Here is an 18,573-nt window from a genome sequence, read left to right on the forward strand (position 1 = left end):
TGAGCCTAATGCAGCTGGGAGACAGCACTATACTCCTGCTCAAATGACCCCGATTCCTGTTCACTAGAAGCCATAATTCCACTACTGTTGCTGACGAACTTCTACAAGAAGTCCAAACGATTGTGCAGAACACATAAGAAATGCATTGGTCACACAGTAAATTAACTATTATTGAATACTCTCACTGCATTCTGCAAGAGGATAAACATAGCTGTGTTCAGCAAGTGTGACGCTGCCGGTTAATAAGATCAGGCTGCTTTTGAGGATACCTTCTTCCATTCCAGAATGCATTTCCTTTCAGGGGAGCCGGGGCAGGTGAATACAGTGTAGGGTCCAGACAGCTGTGGCACAGCCACAGTGCGACAGAAGAACAGGAGGCAACAGAACAGATGCATAAATTGGATTTTCTACCAGCTATTTACGGCCAGATTACAGCCCATTTCCATCTGAGTGAGAAAGAATAAACATCCTTGAGAATGTGCCCTCTAATTTCAATTAAATTTTATTGTGCAGTTTGCTCTTCTCTTCCCCCAAAACACTTTTTTTTTTTTTTTTTGCTATGCGAGATTTAAGCACTTTTGTTGTCTCTGAAAACTTTAGATTACAAGTAGTTTAAAAGAACAGGGCTCTATTGTGATGGTAAATATATCTGGTTATCTACAATTAACCCATGAATGGCTCATGGGAGGCTGTTAGAGAGGAAACCGAAGCATAATGAAATTAGCTTCTCACTCAAAACTCAGACTGAAATCCAGACAAGGTTTTTTTTTTCTTTGTTTTGTCTGAAAAAGCTTCCCTGCTTCATTTTTTTTTTTCATACCTCATACTTGAATGTGTTTTTCTGTGGATTCAAGTAATTGCTGTAATCAAACGTAGAAATGCTGAAATACCATAAAACCCTGTGCTTCTGCCAGACTTCTGGCAAATTCTAAATGTAGACAGTTTTTACAGGTTTGTGTAAACAGACAAATTTTTGATGCTTTTGAAATCCAGATCTTGCACCTTTCTGGCTTCAGTTTCCACATTTAGTTTGTGGACGGGATTTAAGACTGTAAAGCTGAGAAGCCTTGTAAAAAGAAACTCCAAAGATTGTGCTCAGCAAGAGCTTTACGTTGTAAAATCACAGTTAGAAACATTGGGCCGGAAAGACCTGTCATATCAGGTGTTTGTTTGTTGACTCCATTGAAGGAGTTAAATAGTAAATGTAATTTTAATTGGACAAATCTAGGGAACCAAAAGGCAGAAATTGTTGTCCCCTTTCAAAAATGTGTGGCTTCTCCATTGTGTAGGTATGGTGACATTACTTCAGCATGTCAAGGAAAAGCTGGAGTACGTATTTTCAATGACAGATATTGATCATGTCCATTATGAAATTCCCATTTCTCCACTACCTTGGGAGATCAGATGCCTTCATAGGAGACCAAAACTTGAAGGTTTTCAAAGGAGGAGGTAAAAATTAAGATTTTCAGGAAATACATAGAAATTGTGCTCCCAAATCTTTGTCTTGATGTGGTAAGCTCCTGTAAAACTTTTGTGAGAATTAAATACTTTTGGAGGTTGCTTTGAAAATCTCACTCATTGTTAAAAGCTTCACAAAATCACCTTGCTATTTGTATGTCTAGGTATGTTTTTTTTTTTTTTAAAAAATTAAATTTATGTCATTATCTAAATTTACCAGAGGAACTGGGCCCTGCAGTTAGCCATCTAGTTTCCATTGCGTTTTGGGCATCGCTTAGCTCCTAAGGGTCTTTCAGTAAGCTGAATTTAACTGTGGATTTGGATAGGCATGTTTAAACAGCCGGAATCAAAATGCTGATGTTCTAATCTTTGAGCCCAGCTATACCGTTTTGTGTTTTTGTCTTTTTATAAAATTGAAATACATGAGGATTTATCCATTTATGTCTGGGAGCTGTTGGAGATCTTTGGATCAAATTCATCATAGGTATAAAGAAATCTTGTGACTGCTACGTGTGGACCATTAACTAATTCTAAGAATACACCAAGTGTAAAGGTTAACGATTTATTACCCTATCTTATTCAAGAATTTCAGGTGATAATATTTAAAATAACCTTAATTCATTCAGACTGTCAAGGTTTAATTAAATTGGGCTGCTCTCCCTAAAAGGCAATGTAGAGGTCAGCTCTGGTGTAAAGCAGCACAATTCCTTTGAGAATATGGCCCTCACTAGTTCAGAAAGTGAGAGAAAAGGGGAAAAAAAGGACCAGCAAGTTAATGCAGCAACATGTTTTACTAAACACTCTCAGAATGCATACTCAGCAACATAATTGATGTAATATATCACAGAGCAGCAGCATCACACTCATAGAAGGATGTGCTTTAGCAGACTACGCTGTCTCATTATATTTTCAGGGATGTGAACAGAGGAGTAATGAGTGCAAGAAGTTATAACATCGCCAACTAGTTCGTAACACAGCATGAAACGCTTTCAAAGCAACAAAATAGCACATAATAGAGATGCTAGGATATGCATTTTGGAAAGACTTTAGATAACAATTCTTCCCTTAAAAAAAAAAAAAAAAAACCAGCGCAAAACCAAAACAGCACAGAGCAACAACGAAAAAGGATAGACCAGAGGACATGATAGACCATTGAAGGACTTTGTTATATCAGTTACGTAGTTTAGTCGACAGAGAAGGGTAAAACAAACTCCCAAGAAAATAAAGCCTGCCAAACCCTAAGCAGGTTATAGATATACATACGTAAACAAGAGACCTTCTCAGCACTCACGGGACGCTTGCCATCACAGTTGTCCAAAACCTATAAACAATTCATGCTACAGTTTCTTTTCTTTTTTTTTTTTCATTAAAAAGTGAAACTAAAGTAAATAAACCCAGAAAATGGAGAAAGTTTTTAATATTGACAGATCCACAATGAACATATTGAACAATGCACTTAGAGCAAAGCATTCCAGCACTAATTTGGAGGCACTCAGATTTGTGTAGATTTTAATTTGGTCTTTATTCTGGCTGTGCAGTCGTTTGGGTATGGGTTGAGAAACTTATTTCTGCACTCTCAATGTCCTCCACTCTGTAATTGACAGCTATTGCCTGTCAGCAGGTCAGAAAATGCCAAGCAAGGACTATAAATCTCACAGAACATTTCCCTACCTCTGAACCCGAAGAAATAGGAGATAGCATGTATCGACAACACGTGTAAACACAAAGGCCAGATTAGGAAGAATATCTCAGGGTAATACAGACTAAGAGTCAGAAGAAATAAGCCTAGAGAATAATAAAAGGCTGTCAAGAGGTTTCAGTGTTCATATTATTTTTCTTATAGAATTCATACCCATAATACATTTGCACATATTTTACTGTTATAATTTGAAGTGCAATCATCTTCTTCAATCTGTCGATTTAGTGGTAGAAAATACCCTTTGTGTGAGAATCCTTTAGAGGCAACTGATTCTGAGAGTTATGTCATTGCTGTCTTCTGCAGCTCGCCATTACTTCTACCTGCAGGGCTTCACACAGTGCTTCAGCAGGACTTGCAGATCTGGCACCAAACCTATAATGTAACATCAAACACGATAATGCTTATAACGCCTATATATGCTGTGGCAGAAGCTGGGCTTTAGAAAGGTTTCATTATTCATCCCTGAGACTTTCGATGACACTGAGTGATTACTATAGTGTTTTCAGATCTTTAACGTCTGAAAGGTTGGTAGTTTCATCACTGTTCTACAGACTTTATTGCTGAATCAAGTATCAAAAATAAAAAGTGTTTCTAATTTTTCGTGGTGAGATTCTGACCTTATACAATGAATAAGCTCCACTGAAGTCAAAGAAGTTTCTTTGCATGCCTATTGATATCGTTGAGATCAGGGTTTTCTCCATTCAACCTCAACCATAATCTTCCTAATTTATCAAACTAGTATTCATTATCTCTCTCTAGATTATCCAAATTAATCCTCTCATTCCCAAGGAGTAGTTAATACATTTCACAGTCTTTAGGGCATCTGCAGTATTCTTCCTGTGATTTTTGTTAAAAGTAAATATTTTTTAAAAAAAAAAAAAGTTAAAAAAATCCAACAAAGAATTAGCGTGTTGCAGTTATACTAGTTCATAGTGTTCCAACAATTGTAATAATTCCACTAAATAGAGGATACCGGTGTACATTCTTCTACTTAGTATGTAGATTTGTAAGGAAATATAACTGTATCTTCCCCAGGAGTACGTAGAGCCTTGAAAATGAAAAAAACATTCCATGTTTTTTCCTTAAACTTTTCATGAAATTCTTAATGTGTAAAAATAAGTGATATAAAGTGTTGCAGATAATAGAGAAAATGGTTTGAAGAGGAACATTACAATATTTTTTCTGTCACATTTTAGTCTATTTAAGTAGACTTTATTGTTACTCTGGTTCTCTGTTTGAAATACGACATTCACAGCAATACTGAGCCATGCATATCATTCTAAGAAATAAATACCCTGTGTTCCTTCAAGCATAGCAATTTATCTACTTAGTTAAAGTATAATGATAAAATGTGTGGGTCTGCTTTTCTTTTTTTTTTTTTTTTCAGGATATGCAAAAATAACGAAGCGTTATTATTTTAATCTATGTCTGAAAATTTTAGTTTGGTCATAAAGATCAATCTATTTAAAATAATCCTGTAGAGAGGAGTTGGTGTATTGTACTAATGGAAGGGTAAAGTATCGTACTATTTTTTTCTTGAGGTAAAAGACAAAGGCATTTCACTTGTTAAACTCCACAGCATCAGGAGGTTACAATGCTAAAAAGACAATAAGGAAAGTTACTTAAGATAATTAAATCAAGTTTATCAACAACTTTGGTGCTGGTTTACACTGGGCAGGGTCTGTCCTTTCCTTGGTGAAAATATAGAAAGCTGGCAAGTCTATAGTGTGTGATATAAAGAGTTATATACTACTATCACAGTGTAATAGCTTAGAAAGAATTGTACTCTACGTACAAGCTGAACAATTTAACAGTAAAATAGCATGAAAAAACCATACAGTGACGTATATTAATTTCTTGCAAATGTTTAGCTGTGTAAGACCTGAAACTCAAAAAACAACTCGTGTCAAAGGGTTTTTCACCTACCATGCCATGAAAGGAGCTGGATACTTAGATATTTCTAGAAATTTTCAAAATTACATGGCAGTCTACATGGAAACAAATCAAAACCTGCAGGCAGTGGAGTTCCTTTCAATCCTGAGCAGAACAAAGCCCTTCTACTTCCACGGGACCCCATAGGACGGATAATAAGCGCTACTCTCTTTCCGTTTGTTTCCTCCTTTTTCCTCTGAACTTCCCTCTTTCCCTAGATTCTCATGCTCATAGGAACTCTAGCTCTCTCTTTTCCTATTTTTTGGTTGAAGAAATGCACTTGCCTTTATGATACATCATTCTTTGCCCTAGGTGTTGTTTCATCTGTGTCAGATCCAGAAAGAAATTAATAAAACAAGCCCTTGTAACAAGATTCTGTATTCTAAACTTTTTTTTTTTCTTTTCTTCAAAAATTATATCAATGCAAGACCCACAACAGGACACATTGATGTACAGCCTAATGAACAGGCATTGATATTTGGTAGGTCTTTTTATTCCCATGAATCAGGATGATTTGAATGATTTTCCAGCCAGGCACAGCAGTTTGTCTGGATAACATTGCCCCTGGACCCTAATTGTAAGAGCAGTCTTCTGCATGTTAGAAATTCTCTTTCCTCTGTTCACGAAACAAGAATATCAAGAATCACTCAGCCATTAACCAAAAGTTTCCAAAGAGCAGTCAGTTCATTCATGAATCTTTATAGATGGTGAATGAGTTAAGGTCTAAGAGTAGGGTTTGATGAAACGTGCTCAATGCCATGTGCCAGAGGTATTTTCACCTGTCAAAAGCGTGGAAACTCTCATGGTGCAAAACCACAATGCTCCACTAAATTCAGTGTTGATTTACACTGGGAAGGATCTGGTCTTTCTTGATGAAAACAGAGGATCTTGGCATATTTATAGGAATTTTCCATCCAGCTCTAATTCTTACCTCTCAAGATGGCATTTTTTGTTTGAATCCTTTGTGTTTCAACTTTGCAATGGTCTTTATTACTGTAAATTTAGAGAAATACTGAGTACCATTTGATATGTTTGCAGTTATGAGTATTTTTATTATTTAATCAAACTCAGCAAAGTTATGAAACCAATTTTACTTTTGTTCTTCTAAGTAAAATATTGAACTCTCATTTGAAGTTACCAGCTCCTGGAAATTACACATCCTGATATGATGTGTAATTTTGGACAGAGTAATTTTTTTCTTCTCTATCATTTTTTGTGTGTTCAATCAAACTTTAAGGAATATAAAGAAAATATAGTTTGGTATCTACACCTTCCCAGTTCTCATTCACTAAAGGCAGTCTCTACAATATTCAGACTTTTCAGTGTTCAGCATTAAAAGTTTCTATATTTAAGGGTGGATATAACCAAAACCATCTCAGTCCTTATACTAGAAGCTTCTTCACTTGACTTGTGCATATTTGACAGGACTTAAGTGTAAAAGAAATGGTCTTTTTTTTTCCATTTATTTTGACAGACCAAATGTGAAAGATCAGACTGTATACAGAACACAACTAGCAACTCTCATTTCCAATAAATTTTGACTGAAATGAGAATCCAGGATCAGTCCTCCTTTCTGATCTATAGCAGAAAGGCAGTAGAATCATCTGGAATACAACTGAGAGGAACTGAGAGGAATACAACTGTCTCAGAGGGGAAAAAAAAAAAGGGGAATTTATTCTGTTTTGATAAAGTCTTAGGCGTTTACGGTTTATTTTTAACCAAGCATTTTTCTTTTACATGGTTCTTCACTTTTTTCTTGCTTTGCCTTTCCCAGTAATTTTTTTTTAAATCTAGAATAGTGCTCATTATCACAGCAGCAAATTTTCTATAAAAATCGCTACCTGAAAAGTCAATTGCTTGGTTCATAGCAGAGAGTTCTAGGAGAACTGTGTGAATATTTGCATCTTAATCAAATATACTTTTAGGTTTGGTGTACTTATCCACTCCTTGGGCTTGCAGCAAGTTGACCTAACAGAAAGCTAATAACCCAAATAAACTGTTTCTGCAACTACTTCTGTCTAAAACCAGCCTCTAAACGTTGGTGGTTCCGTATTCCAAACTAGCAGCTGGAATAGAAATAGAGAGACTCTGGGAGACTTTTTTTTTTTTTCGCTATGCATAATTTCCATATGATGATGAAGCATGGTAAATGAGGATCAGTTTTATTCTTTTCTAATCACTGGCGTTTAAACTGTTGTAGACAAGCCCTGAAATGTTTCCTTAATGTTCAGCTCTAGAATGAATTCAGACGTAGTCTGGGTGACAGTGAGCCAAAACTCTACTAAGATTTCCCACATCTTGCGAGAATCTGACAACTCAAGTCCTCAAAATTGGTTGGATGACATAAATGCCATGGTTCATTTATCAAAGTAAGCACCCAGCACTCTTGAGTCTTGCAATGAGTTCCTGAGTGCCTACATTAGCTTTGATTATAAGCATTGCTCCTTTAGCTCACTTAGATTTAGAAATATCAGCAAATGCTTCAGAATAGATTCAAATACTTTGTGGTTTACTATTTACTATTCTTTAGCTAATTTGGTACTGGTCCTTGACTGGAGTTTCAAGTGCAATTGCAGATAAATATTTGAAGATGCTATTTCCTACCACATAATATTTAACAAGCAACACATACATTTTGTTTAAAAGGTAAGTGCCAGAGATTTGACTTCTGGATCCTAAGTCTGCTATAATTTATACAGTGAACAAGTTTGCCAATCCCATTAGCCTACTTTAAGTAAGAATCCTATAATCTGTAGCCATGCGCTATGCATGATATACATATTTACCGCAGCAAAATTTGGAATCAGATTCCAGTCTCAGATGTTCTTTTCATAAGTTCGTGGGATTTAAAGGCTGGAGATTTGCTTTCACCAGAGGTGAAACTACACAATAGTAATGGAACAGCACAATCAGCCAAAGTTATAGAGCAACAGACCTAAACGAGTCATCTAACACTGAAGAGGCATTCGTATGAAATGAAGTTTAGAGCTTCAGCATAGAGTTGCTTTCCTTTAGCCAAGTGTTTCCCTTTAGTTTGAACATCTGATAGGGATTTAATGAATAATTATACATCAATTGTAACTGTTAACTCTGTAAGCAGGCCTTCAAATATTCAAGAAAACATGAGAAAACAAATTAAAAAAAAAAGAGTTTTGCAAAACTGTGAGTTGAGAGTTGACAGTACCAATGAGACAGAAAGGGCAAATGTGTTACAACCACTTACCAGAGGGAATAAACGGGCAGGAAGTAATGAGGAGACAACCTAAAAATAAACCCCTAAAAACATATATGTGACCCAGGCAGAGAGCAAGCCAGCAGACATGAACGTTATGGACAGTAATGTGATTTCTTTTGAGAGGCTAGAATGACAGCCCCATAAGGGGTAGTTTGACTGGAGTGTGGTAGAATAAAGTGGACACGCAAAAGGTCCTGCTGCAGATGTCACAGTAAGCGAGGCGCAGACTGTTAGGAATTGTAGTGCTATGGACAGTAAAAATAAATGATGAGTTTATGTGTGTTCCAGGTGAGGAAATATAAGACCTGGAAACAGCTTAAATTATTAAATTTTTAGAGATATTAGCAAAGAGAATATTGCAGATAAGTTTTAGAATTGCACAGAAATATATTTCTGCATGGAAAATCTCATTCTTAATTAGTCGGCCCTTATCACTTTGATTTTTGAGCTTAAATACTTTAAATCCTTTTTATGTTATTTTTAGGTTCTAATGTTAATTTCTAACCCTTATTTTTTTCTTTAGCACAAGTTATTCTTATTTTTTCTCTTAAAGTATAATATAAATATAATTTTTTTTAACTGACTGCATTAAAGGTAAAAGGTTTCCAAATTATCCAAAGATAATTTTTAGATTGATCTAGACTTTATTTTTCCTGTTGCTTCACAAAGAAAAATAACATTTTAATTTTTTATTCAGATTCAGGAAGGACTATGTTTTCTTATTCACACTTTCTCAACCTAAGAAATATTTTTTCTATTCAACTACAGTATTATTACAACTAATAATATCTATAGCCAAATCATGCTGTCTTCTTGAACCTACCAGGGACATGGTGAAAATCCCGGTAGCCTCAGTATTGCATATTGAAACTGAGCCATGAAGCTATAAATCCTATTCCTAACACTTTTAGGAAGTCCTTGCATGGGATTTTGCAGTTGGGTTAAATGTAGGTAGATTGTCTCCCAGTATGTGCCCCAAGATTTCTTCGGAGCTTTTTGTTCCTTTCTATAGTAATAGTTACCTTTGGAAAAGGATGGAGGGCTAGGAATTGCACTTTACTTCAGTAAGCTTCTCTGCTTTTCCTTTCCGCAGATACCTTGATGGAATTATGAACATGAAATATTATTTTAATTTGTATCTGTACTGTCCTCTTTGTTTCTAATTTTATCTTTTAAACAAAATATATAGATTTCATTTATTGTTTGTTGCTCAGATGTTTCTTTAGGCAATAAAAGTTGTTAAAAATAATACTAGCATTCATTTAAGTAAGATATGGGCAAGCAGAAGTACCTAAATGTGAACTGAAACAAAATAATCAGTTTTTATTATGTTTTTGCTAAGTCTATTCCTTCTCCATAAGAAAACTTCACTCTCATATATTGTTCAAGATTAATTAACAGAGATAAGTTGTTCTTTCTGAGAGAATGCCTGTCCTTATTCTCTATATAAGGCTGATGCACCCTTGGTTTCTCAATGTGCAGGAAATAAAGGCTCTGGTACCACTGCCCTGACTGGTTTGCCAAGAGCCTCATTTCCTGCAAACTTCCCTGTTGCTTTACATAAGGATGCATGGGAACATGGCATCTGACATGCAGTGGATTTAAAATGCCCTTGAAAAGGGAAAATTGTGGCTCCGATGCCAGAACTGTCAATGCTACCAGTGATTTCAGCTGAAGTAAATCCTCACTTTTAATTTCAATAGCCTCAGGAGTGCTGCATAGTCTGCAGAGTCGGCGTTACAGGACAGCGTAAGGACTAATTATTTTCTCCTCCCATCCTGACCCCTCACTCAAGTATCTTTAGAAGTCAGTTCAACCTATATATGCTTCCTGCTGAGAACTGAGACATTCATGACAATCTTGGTTTCTTGTCTAATTTTCCTCTGGCACAGCACAGATTCGAAGTCCTATTTTGATGTTGTCATAGTTCAGCCGCGCTCGGGACCGAGCTACGCAGTCTCTCACTTACTCCCCCCACCCTCCAGTGGGACGTGGAGGAGAGATAACATAACAAAAAGCTCGAAGTGTGAGATAAGGACAGGGAGAGATCATTGAAGTTACTGTCACAGGCAAAACAGACTTGACTGGGGGAAAACTACTTCAATTTATTATTAATAAAAGCAAAATGGGATAATGAGAGAGAACAAAACAAATCCCCCCCAACTCTCCCTCTTCTCAGGCTTAACTTCATTTAAATGATCTCCCCCTCCTTCCCCCCACACAGCACAGAGGGGGAAATAGGAAATGGGGGTTACAGTCAGTTCATCACACGTTGTTTTCTGCCACTCCTTCCTCCTCGGGGGAAGAACTCCTCACGTTCCTCCCCTGCTCCATCGTGGGGTCCCTCCCACGGGCCACAGTCCTTCGTGAAACTGCTCCGGCGTGGGCCATCTCTTCCACGGGGTGCAGTCTCCCCAGAACGGCTGCCCCAGCGGGGCCTCCACGGGCCACAGCCTCCTTCAGGCACCCACCTGCCCCGGCGTGGGGTCCTCCACGGGCTGCAGGGGGATCTCTGCTCCTCCGTGGGCCTCCACGGGCTGCAGGGGGATCTCTGCCCAAGTGGAGTCGGGCCCAGTCGGCTGTCCAGGGGGCGGCCAGAGGGTGAGGGCCTCAGGGCCCACAAGGCTCACGCCTCCCCCTCTCTGCCCCTGCTTCTGCACTTCTTTTTTTTTTTTTTTAATTATTATTTTCCCCTTCTTAAATACCTTATCACAGAGGCGTTATCACTGTAACTCATTGGCTTGGCCTTGGGCAGTGGCAGGTCTGCCCTAGGCCTGGCTGAGTCCACCAAAGGGGAAACTTCCAGCAGCTTCTCATGGAAGCTGCCATTGTAGCCCCCCCCTCCACTATGCAAAACCAGGACATTCGCTTTACACTGGGATTACACAAAAACGACCTGAAAACAGCCTGTTGGAGGAAATGGTGCTTTTTGACCATGTAATCTGAATGGCACCTGTGGCTGGGGACGCAGCTGGGATAGGTCACTCATTAGCCAGCAGCTGGGACAGGTTACCCAAATTGGCCCCAGGGCCCTTCCACCCAATGGGACCCCTGCTCAGTGTACAAAGTGGGGATGGGGCTGAGGGGCAGGTGTTTGCTACTCAGGAGGGAGCTGGGCATCAGGATCCACTGTGAGGTATTGTACTGGAAATTATGTGCTGAAGTTTTTTTTTTTTATGTTTTCTTTTTCATTTCTGTTTTCTTTTTCTCTGTTATTCTCTTAAACTGTTTTTGTCTAGTCCACCAGACGTAGGGAAACTTCTAGTGGCTTCTTGCAGAAGCTACTGCTGTAGCCCCCCCACTGCACAAAATCAATGCAGATATTCTTGTGGGTTCTCCTGGAATCTACAGGTAATAAATCGCTCTCTGAGATGGTGTGGAATAGACTTGAACGGGCAGGTGATTGCTCCCTATCGGATGAATGTAAACAAACTCCAAAAAAAGAAAATATTTTTAAAGAATGTAACAACTGAGCAGAACTCAGATAATCTGAGTTAATTTCCCATTCCTAGACTATTCTGATATCTGACATTTTATGCTTTGGGTGGGGGTAATACATTTCAAGTTCGTTGTTGTTGTAATGTAGTAGTTTAGTTCACAGTAAATTTCTGAGAGTGTAGGAAAAAGGGAGAGGAAATGGAGGAGTTACACTGATCTCTTGGGAAGCTTTATTAGTGCATTCAGTGAAATTGAAAGTCATCTCCTTGCCCAAAAAACGTGAAAGAATTATTTATTCCACTTCTAATGAAGTTAGTGGAAATTTTGCAAATTATTTCATTTGTAGAAAGATCAAATTTGATGTTTCAGTTCCATCTTACAACAGCAGATGATAGAAAAATAGCATGGGAGCGATTCCAAGTTTTCTGAGTCAGTGCGCTCTTCAAATTAAAAAGTCAGTCCTATGTTATCAATGCTGCTGCTAGAAAATGTGTTGAAAATGTTACATGGCTACAGGGTATTGCTGTAGAATGCTGGCAGTTAAAAAAAAAAAAAAAAACCAACAAAAAAATCCCATTAATCCAACCCCTGACATTGTGGGTGCTGTTGGTTTGTCTATACCTCCTTCAGAAATGTTTGTGTAGCTGGTAGCATGACAAGTGTGAGTGCTTGGAACAGTCAGAAGATTTGATTTATTTTAATTACACACTAATTAGTAGGAGTCTTTTAATATGCTCAATGACACAAATAGGACAGCAGAACAGCAACTATTGTGTGGTAAAGGAAAGTGCTGAGAGAAAGGTGCTTTTGTGAAAAGCTGTCGAGCCTGGGGGAAAAAAAAAAGTAAGTTGGCAGGAGAACGGCTTCTAAATAGCAAGTACATTTAGTTCCTATTCATTTGATCAACTTTTTTTAGGTGAAATGAGCACTGACTGAAGAATGTGCAGGGATGACAGTGTGTGGGAACATGGGCTGGAAGACAAGTCCTGAAGGTGAGGTTGATAGGAGAGTCATAGAATCATAGAATGGGTAGGGTGGGAAGGGACCTTCAAGGGTCTTCTAGTCCAACCCCCCTGAAAGGAGCAGGGACATCTCCAACCAGATCAGGTTGCTCAGAGCCTCATCCAGCCTGGCCTTGAACGCTTCCAGGGTCGTACAGGAGAATCCTAGACTCAGGTTTATCCCCACGCCATACTTTTGCACTTTCTCCTCCCTTCACCAGTCATTCAGAAGAGACCTTCTTCCAGGAATAGTCATGTATATATGATGAGTTTGTGCTAAATCATTATTTTAATGTTTAAAATATTAAAGAGGCTTATATGAATATAAATGGAGCTGTCTATTTTGAAGTGACAGCATTGTCTTGTTCTCCGTTGTGTTGGCTTAGTTATATTCCTTAGAAGCCAAATACATTTTTAAAGAGTCTTACTGACGGGGATAGTCCTTTATGCAAGATAGCACACCACCTCTGCACGGGCACATACTTAGGAATATTAGCTATGTGCATTTAAAAGGATGCACCAGGAACAAAATCTCTGCAGAAATATATTTCCCTTTTCTTGGGAGAGCCTTCTATAGGCTTAATTATCATGGACAAAAAAAGCACGCGGTTTCCCAGGGAAATACTACCCACTGATATCACAAGAATTCAGCCCTGCTTAAGTGCTGGGAGGTATGTTCTCAGTGCACTTATAATCAGGTCGTTATCACCATGGTTATGAGATTTAACTGACTGAAAACTGTAGGCATTTGTCTCATTAATACCAAATGTTATAGTTTATTTCTGGGAACTGAAAACCCTGCTGCCCAGGGAAACCTGTTCTGTGATAATCTTTGAAAACAAGGCACTCAAGAATAGCCTGCCTGGTTCATGTCGGATGGCTTCACACATTTTGTTACTGGTTCTTAGGGGGTTTTGGTTATTAAATAACTTTGTTCTGTGGTATTTTTCTTTGTGAGTGAGCATTCTTTATGAACTGCAGGTCTAGCTCTTATAAAACAAGTATTGTGGTTATGATGCTCTTTGCTCACACGCCGTCACTTCTGGACTGTGCTAGCATCTTAACATACTCTGTATTCACATTTTACCTTTCCTTCTTCTCTTTTTTGTTTATCTTTTATCGTACACTTTTGGACAAAACACTTCTCAGCTGTGATCTTGAAACTGCGCACAGTCACACAGCTCTGCTTGTAAGATAATTAAAGAAGTGCCATTGCTCTTTCAATTCTGTTTCTATTGTTCCTGAAACAACAAAATGTAGAATAATCAATGATTTCAGTAACACTTGAATCAAACCAGAATTAATACATTTAGATCTCTTTTAATCCTTCTGTAGGACCTTCTGTAGTCCTTCTGTAGACTGCTTTGTTATCAAAATGAGTTACCCCAAAATTAAATTCTTGCGTTTGATCTGAAAATTTAACAGCAATCTGAGGCTTTCATTTACTTTTTTTTTCTTCTGATTTACATTTGTTGACTAGGATTTGTACAGAGTATAAAAAACCATGTGTAACTACATCACTTTGACCTCTGACTAGAAGTGTCATCAATGTAAAGGTGGAGTTTGGATTATTTTTATCTTCTGTTGTTGTATATTGGGACTATATATTTTAGTGTTCTGGCAGTGTGGTTTTTGTGCAGAAGCTAAGAGAGGAAGGGAGCTCACAGAGGAAGGTGAGGGTACTTGGAAATGTAAAAGAATGGATAATGCAAATATATAGATTTGAGTGATAATGTTTGGAAAAGGCCCTTATTTATTGCTCTATTTATAGAGCATTATTTATTAATAGTAGTAAGAAAATATTTTATTGCTTACCTATAACAATCATGAATATCTGTCATCTTAAAATCTAGCTGCACTAAGTTTTTTCATATATATATCTATATATATATGTAGGGTTTTTTAATCGCTGAACTAGTCTCTAAAAGTAAAAAAAATCCATTTAATAATTATTTTTCCCCATTCTACCTCTTGGCACACCTGAATACATCAAGTGCTGTCACTCCCATAATCAAAACAGTAGTAGTATCTACCTATGTCTTGCAGAATCCAAATGAAGATGCATGAACAGAAAGGCACACAGTAATTGTGAATCTACTTACTAATCTTCCTTATTTTGTGATTTCAGGAGGCATGAGAATAGTAAGAATGGATAGGAATTGTAAAATTGGCTTTATACATTTCATGTAGCTTGATGAAGCTGCATTGCCTCATAGAGAAATGGTTGAAAATAATAATAGACAAACCAAACCAACACTAAAAGAAATGGATCTTTAAATAAAGAATTACATAGATAAATAATGAGCATAATGTTTTGGATCTGGGATAAAACTCCTAAGATTCACTTGTCTTGTATTGTCTTCTGGCTATGTATCTTATTTAATGTAGGTGGCTCTCTTTGCATAAAGAGGTTAGGATGCTGTATATGGGCTGGGGGTACTACCCCAAACTGAGATTTTAGAATGGAATTTTAGACCACTAGTTGGGAGAGGGAGAGGACTGGAGGATCACAGGTAAATCAAAATTGTTATTCCAGCCATGTCCAAGCCAAATTTGATGCCCATGCAAGAGTACGCTGACTCAGGATGATGAAGCAAAAAAAAAACCCCACAATAAATCTGGCCCTGGTATAAATATTGAAGACTACCAGATATGTGCAGAGAGGAGACATCCTGACTCCGTCTCATTTCCTTGCGCAGCTGGCAGTCTGCTAATAGGTTTGGCTGAAGCCAGGTCTGTCTCTCCTCCCCACGGGCTGCTGGCATTGCAAAGGGTCTCCTTCTCCACTCTCAGGAACATTAGTTCGAAGTGACGGAAAGGTGCCAAGAGCTTGGAATAACCTAAGCTTTTACATTTACTATGCAAAAGTATGAGAGATCCTGGAAAATGTGAAATCCTGGCAGTCTGGAGAATGGTGTGATCCAGCTGCAGCCACCCATGCGTGCTGGTGGTAGCACAGACTGTAAAAGAGCCGGGTAACCTGAAGCAACATTCATGGATTATTTTAGCAAACCTTCATCTTCTTTTCTAAACACATTGTTAAAATAGCAAGCTTCCCTCTGTTTGTAAGAATTTGTGTTTGTTATCTGTTTGCATGTCAGTCAGCTGCTCTGTGGAGGTGTGTATTTTGGAATTGACCTTCTTGACTCTGTAAGTTAAGCTTATTCTCCAGGAGATCCAGAGTGGAATACAATACCTGAAGTAACAGAAAATAGAAGTGATCATATTCAAAACTGAGGCAGATCACCAAACATGGGTACCTCTGACCACCATCTCTGAGACAGTAAAAGAAAGCGAGTTACAAAGTTCCAAGATAGTGGCTAGGAGCAGTTAGGAAGGGGTATGGTAGAAGAGTTGGTTATACTGGTCATACCAGCGTTTCCTGCTATAGCTCTCTTTGTATTACTTTTATTCCACTCTTGCTTTCTTCTTTCTGCCTCATCTTGGTGTAAAGGAGAAGGAACTACAAACTCATGAATTTTCTACAGCACCCAATCCAGTTTAAAAAATGTGAGATCACAGTATGCCTGTCTGTCCTGAGGGTTTGGGTTTTTTCCTTGACTCCCTGTACAGACAAAAAAAAAAAAAAAATTGAGGCACTGCCTCTGCTGTGGGGCTGTCCTCTGGGCATCACAGCATTGCTTCAAAACCTGCAGTTTTTCATTGCTAAGAAACTGCATTAGACTTTTTTTTTATTAGATAACATTTAAAAAATAAATTAGCGTTTATAATTATTTTGTTGACAATTAAGAATTATTTATAATATTCCATGAAGGTTATAAATGACTCATTTTTTTTTTTTTTAAATGCATTTACTCATTTATTTAACTGCTCTTTGCCAAGCACAATCCTCAGCTGTTAAGCCAGAGCTGCACTTGTGGTGATTCTCTTTTGATAAATTCAGCTGTGTTTTGGTTCTGTGGTCGTGGGTTCAGTGATTACAATAGGCAAGTGGTCTAGAGTTTTCTGTCGAAGCTTATCTTAGGCCTTTCCCTAGTGAAAAAAAATTCTGCTGTTATCACCCTTATAAATACTGTTCATAAAAGATCTTTACTTCTGAATGCTGCTGTGCTACACAGCGAAAGTGAAAGTTTTTTTTTCTATTATTTCAACAAGGAGTTAGCATGTACACGAGTTTCATCACTGAAAATCAGTCCTAATTTTCATGAAACACATTTATTAAACGCGTTCTAATTTCCATAGCTATGAAGAAATAAATAGTCTTTAGACTGTTGGTCAGCTGAAGTATTTATAAGGATGCTTTGCAATAGAAATAACACTCCCTGAAGTTTGTGGTACTGGTAAAACATTTTCAGTCCTACTTTTTATAGTTAAATTGAGCTATTTCACCTTAATTAAGTCTGAAATGTACTGTCGAGTGAATTAAAGGAAAACTTTATGAAACGAGCTTCTGAACTCTTCAATCTGTTTTGAATAATACAACAAATGCTTTTCCATTCCCTTACCATCAGGTAACAGAAACACGGACTGGTCCTCTTGGCTGCAGTAACTATGACAACCTAGATTCTGTCAGCTCTGTTCTGGTTCAGAGTCCTGAAAATAAGATTCAGTTGCAAGGTATGTAGGTGCAATTTCATTAATTTGTTTTGGAACAGGATGACATTTATCACACTATTTGTTTTTCTTTCTTCCATGTCATAAAAGGTCATTTTCCTAATTTTTTTTTCTGTGTGCAGTAAGTACATTCTAGACAGTGAAGGAAATGTCAGTAACTCATGTTGCCTTTGAAATGGAAACAATTTCTGTATATATCAGAAAATTTTATGAATAATGCTGTTAACATTTTACAGCCCTATTTAGCAACCACTTGCAGACCTTTTAAACAGCCTGAATTCCCATGGAGTCCACCAAACAGGGAGTGACACTTAGTGTGCTCAGCCTGCTTTCCACATACTGAGTAGCAGCTTATACCTCATCCAGTTGTCCCAGTGAAATGAATGGAGTCCCCAGAGGAGCAGGATATGTATTTTCAAGGGCTCTAAAGAATGAAGAGTCCAAAGGCTCCTCTTGAGACTTTTAAGAAAGCTTGGAGGGTTAGGCATCTCACTTACTAGAAAAAATAATAGTAATAATATATTTTTTTAATTAAGAGAGGAAAAGGAAGAAAAGAGGCATAATTTCTAATTAGTTTTCTGTTACTTCCAGTAGATGCATTTCCCAACCTGCATATTAGGTATATAAATGTTTTTGAAAAGTCACCCTCTAGGGCATTAGACCATTAATAATTGTTTTTTTTTTTTCAGTTACGTAAGTGTAGCATGAACAACTTCTTATGATTATTATGAAAATAAACTAAATGCTCTTTAATTTATGTACTTCTCTATACCTCTGTGTACACACAATAAGAGAAAGAATACAGTTCTTAATTTGCAGCTACAGGTAGCTGTATAATTATTTCCCATTTCAAAAAAATTTTCCTATTGGTTCATAGATCAGTTATACATATATTGTGATTTTGTTGCTGACTATTAAGAATGGCTGTCAGGGAAAGATTATCTTTGTGTTTAAAACATCTGTGTGCTTTTTTCCCTTTCCCTTTTTATAGAATAGACAAAAAGCCATAAAAATCATACAGTGATTTCAGAGACAGTATATCTTTTTAAAAAAGAACTTATCATTTCCACTGGGATGCAATGAAATGTTTCCAGAACTCATTTGCCATTTTTAATGGTCTCCAGTATATTTGCGGTGTTTGTCAGTTAAAATTTGGAAAATAATCTTTGTGTGACTCAGACAGTGTTTTGACACATGGTATTGCATTGTTATTATGAGAAATACATTATCAGAAC

The 18,573-nt window shown here is 37.5% G+C and overlaps 1 protein-coding gene across 2 annotated transcripts in view; it reads left to right on the forward strand.

The window, feature by feature from the left end:
- The window catches only part of BRINP3 (BMP/retinoic acid inducible neural specific 3), a 203,547-nt gene that overhangs the window by 126,236 nt on the left and 58,738 nt on the right, over positions 1 to 18,573 (forward strand). For both annotated transcript variants that reach the window (XM_086753209.1, XM_086753210.1), the window contains exon 5: positions 17,236 to 17,341. In XM_086753209.1, the coding sequence (XP_086609335.1) occupies positions 17,236 to 17,341 (106 nt within the window). The remainder of the gene's footprint in view (positions 1 to 17,235; positions 17,342 to 18,573) is intronic.

This window comes from Chlamydotis macqueenii, chromosome 8 (assembly GCF_036417535.1).
Source record: "Chlamydotis macqueenii isolate bChlMac1 chromosome 8, bChlMac1.mat, whole genome shotgun sequence".
Taxonomy (NCBI): Eukaryota; Metazoa; Chordata; class Aves; order Otidiformes; family Otididae; genus Chlamydotis; species Chlamydotis macqueenii.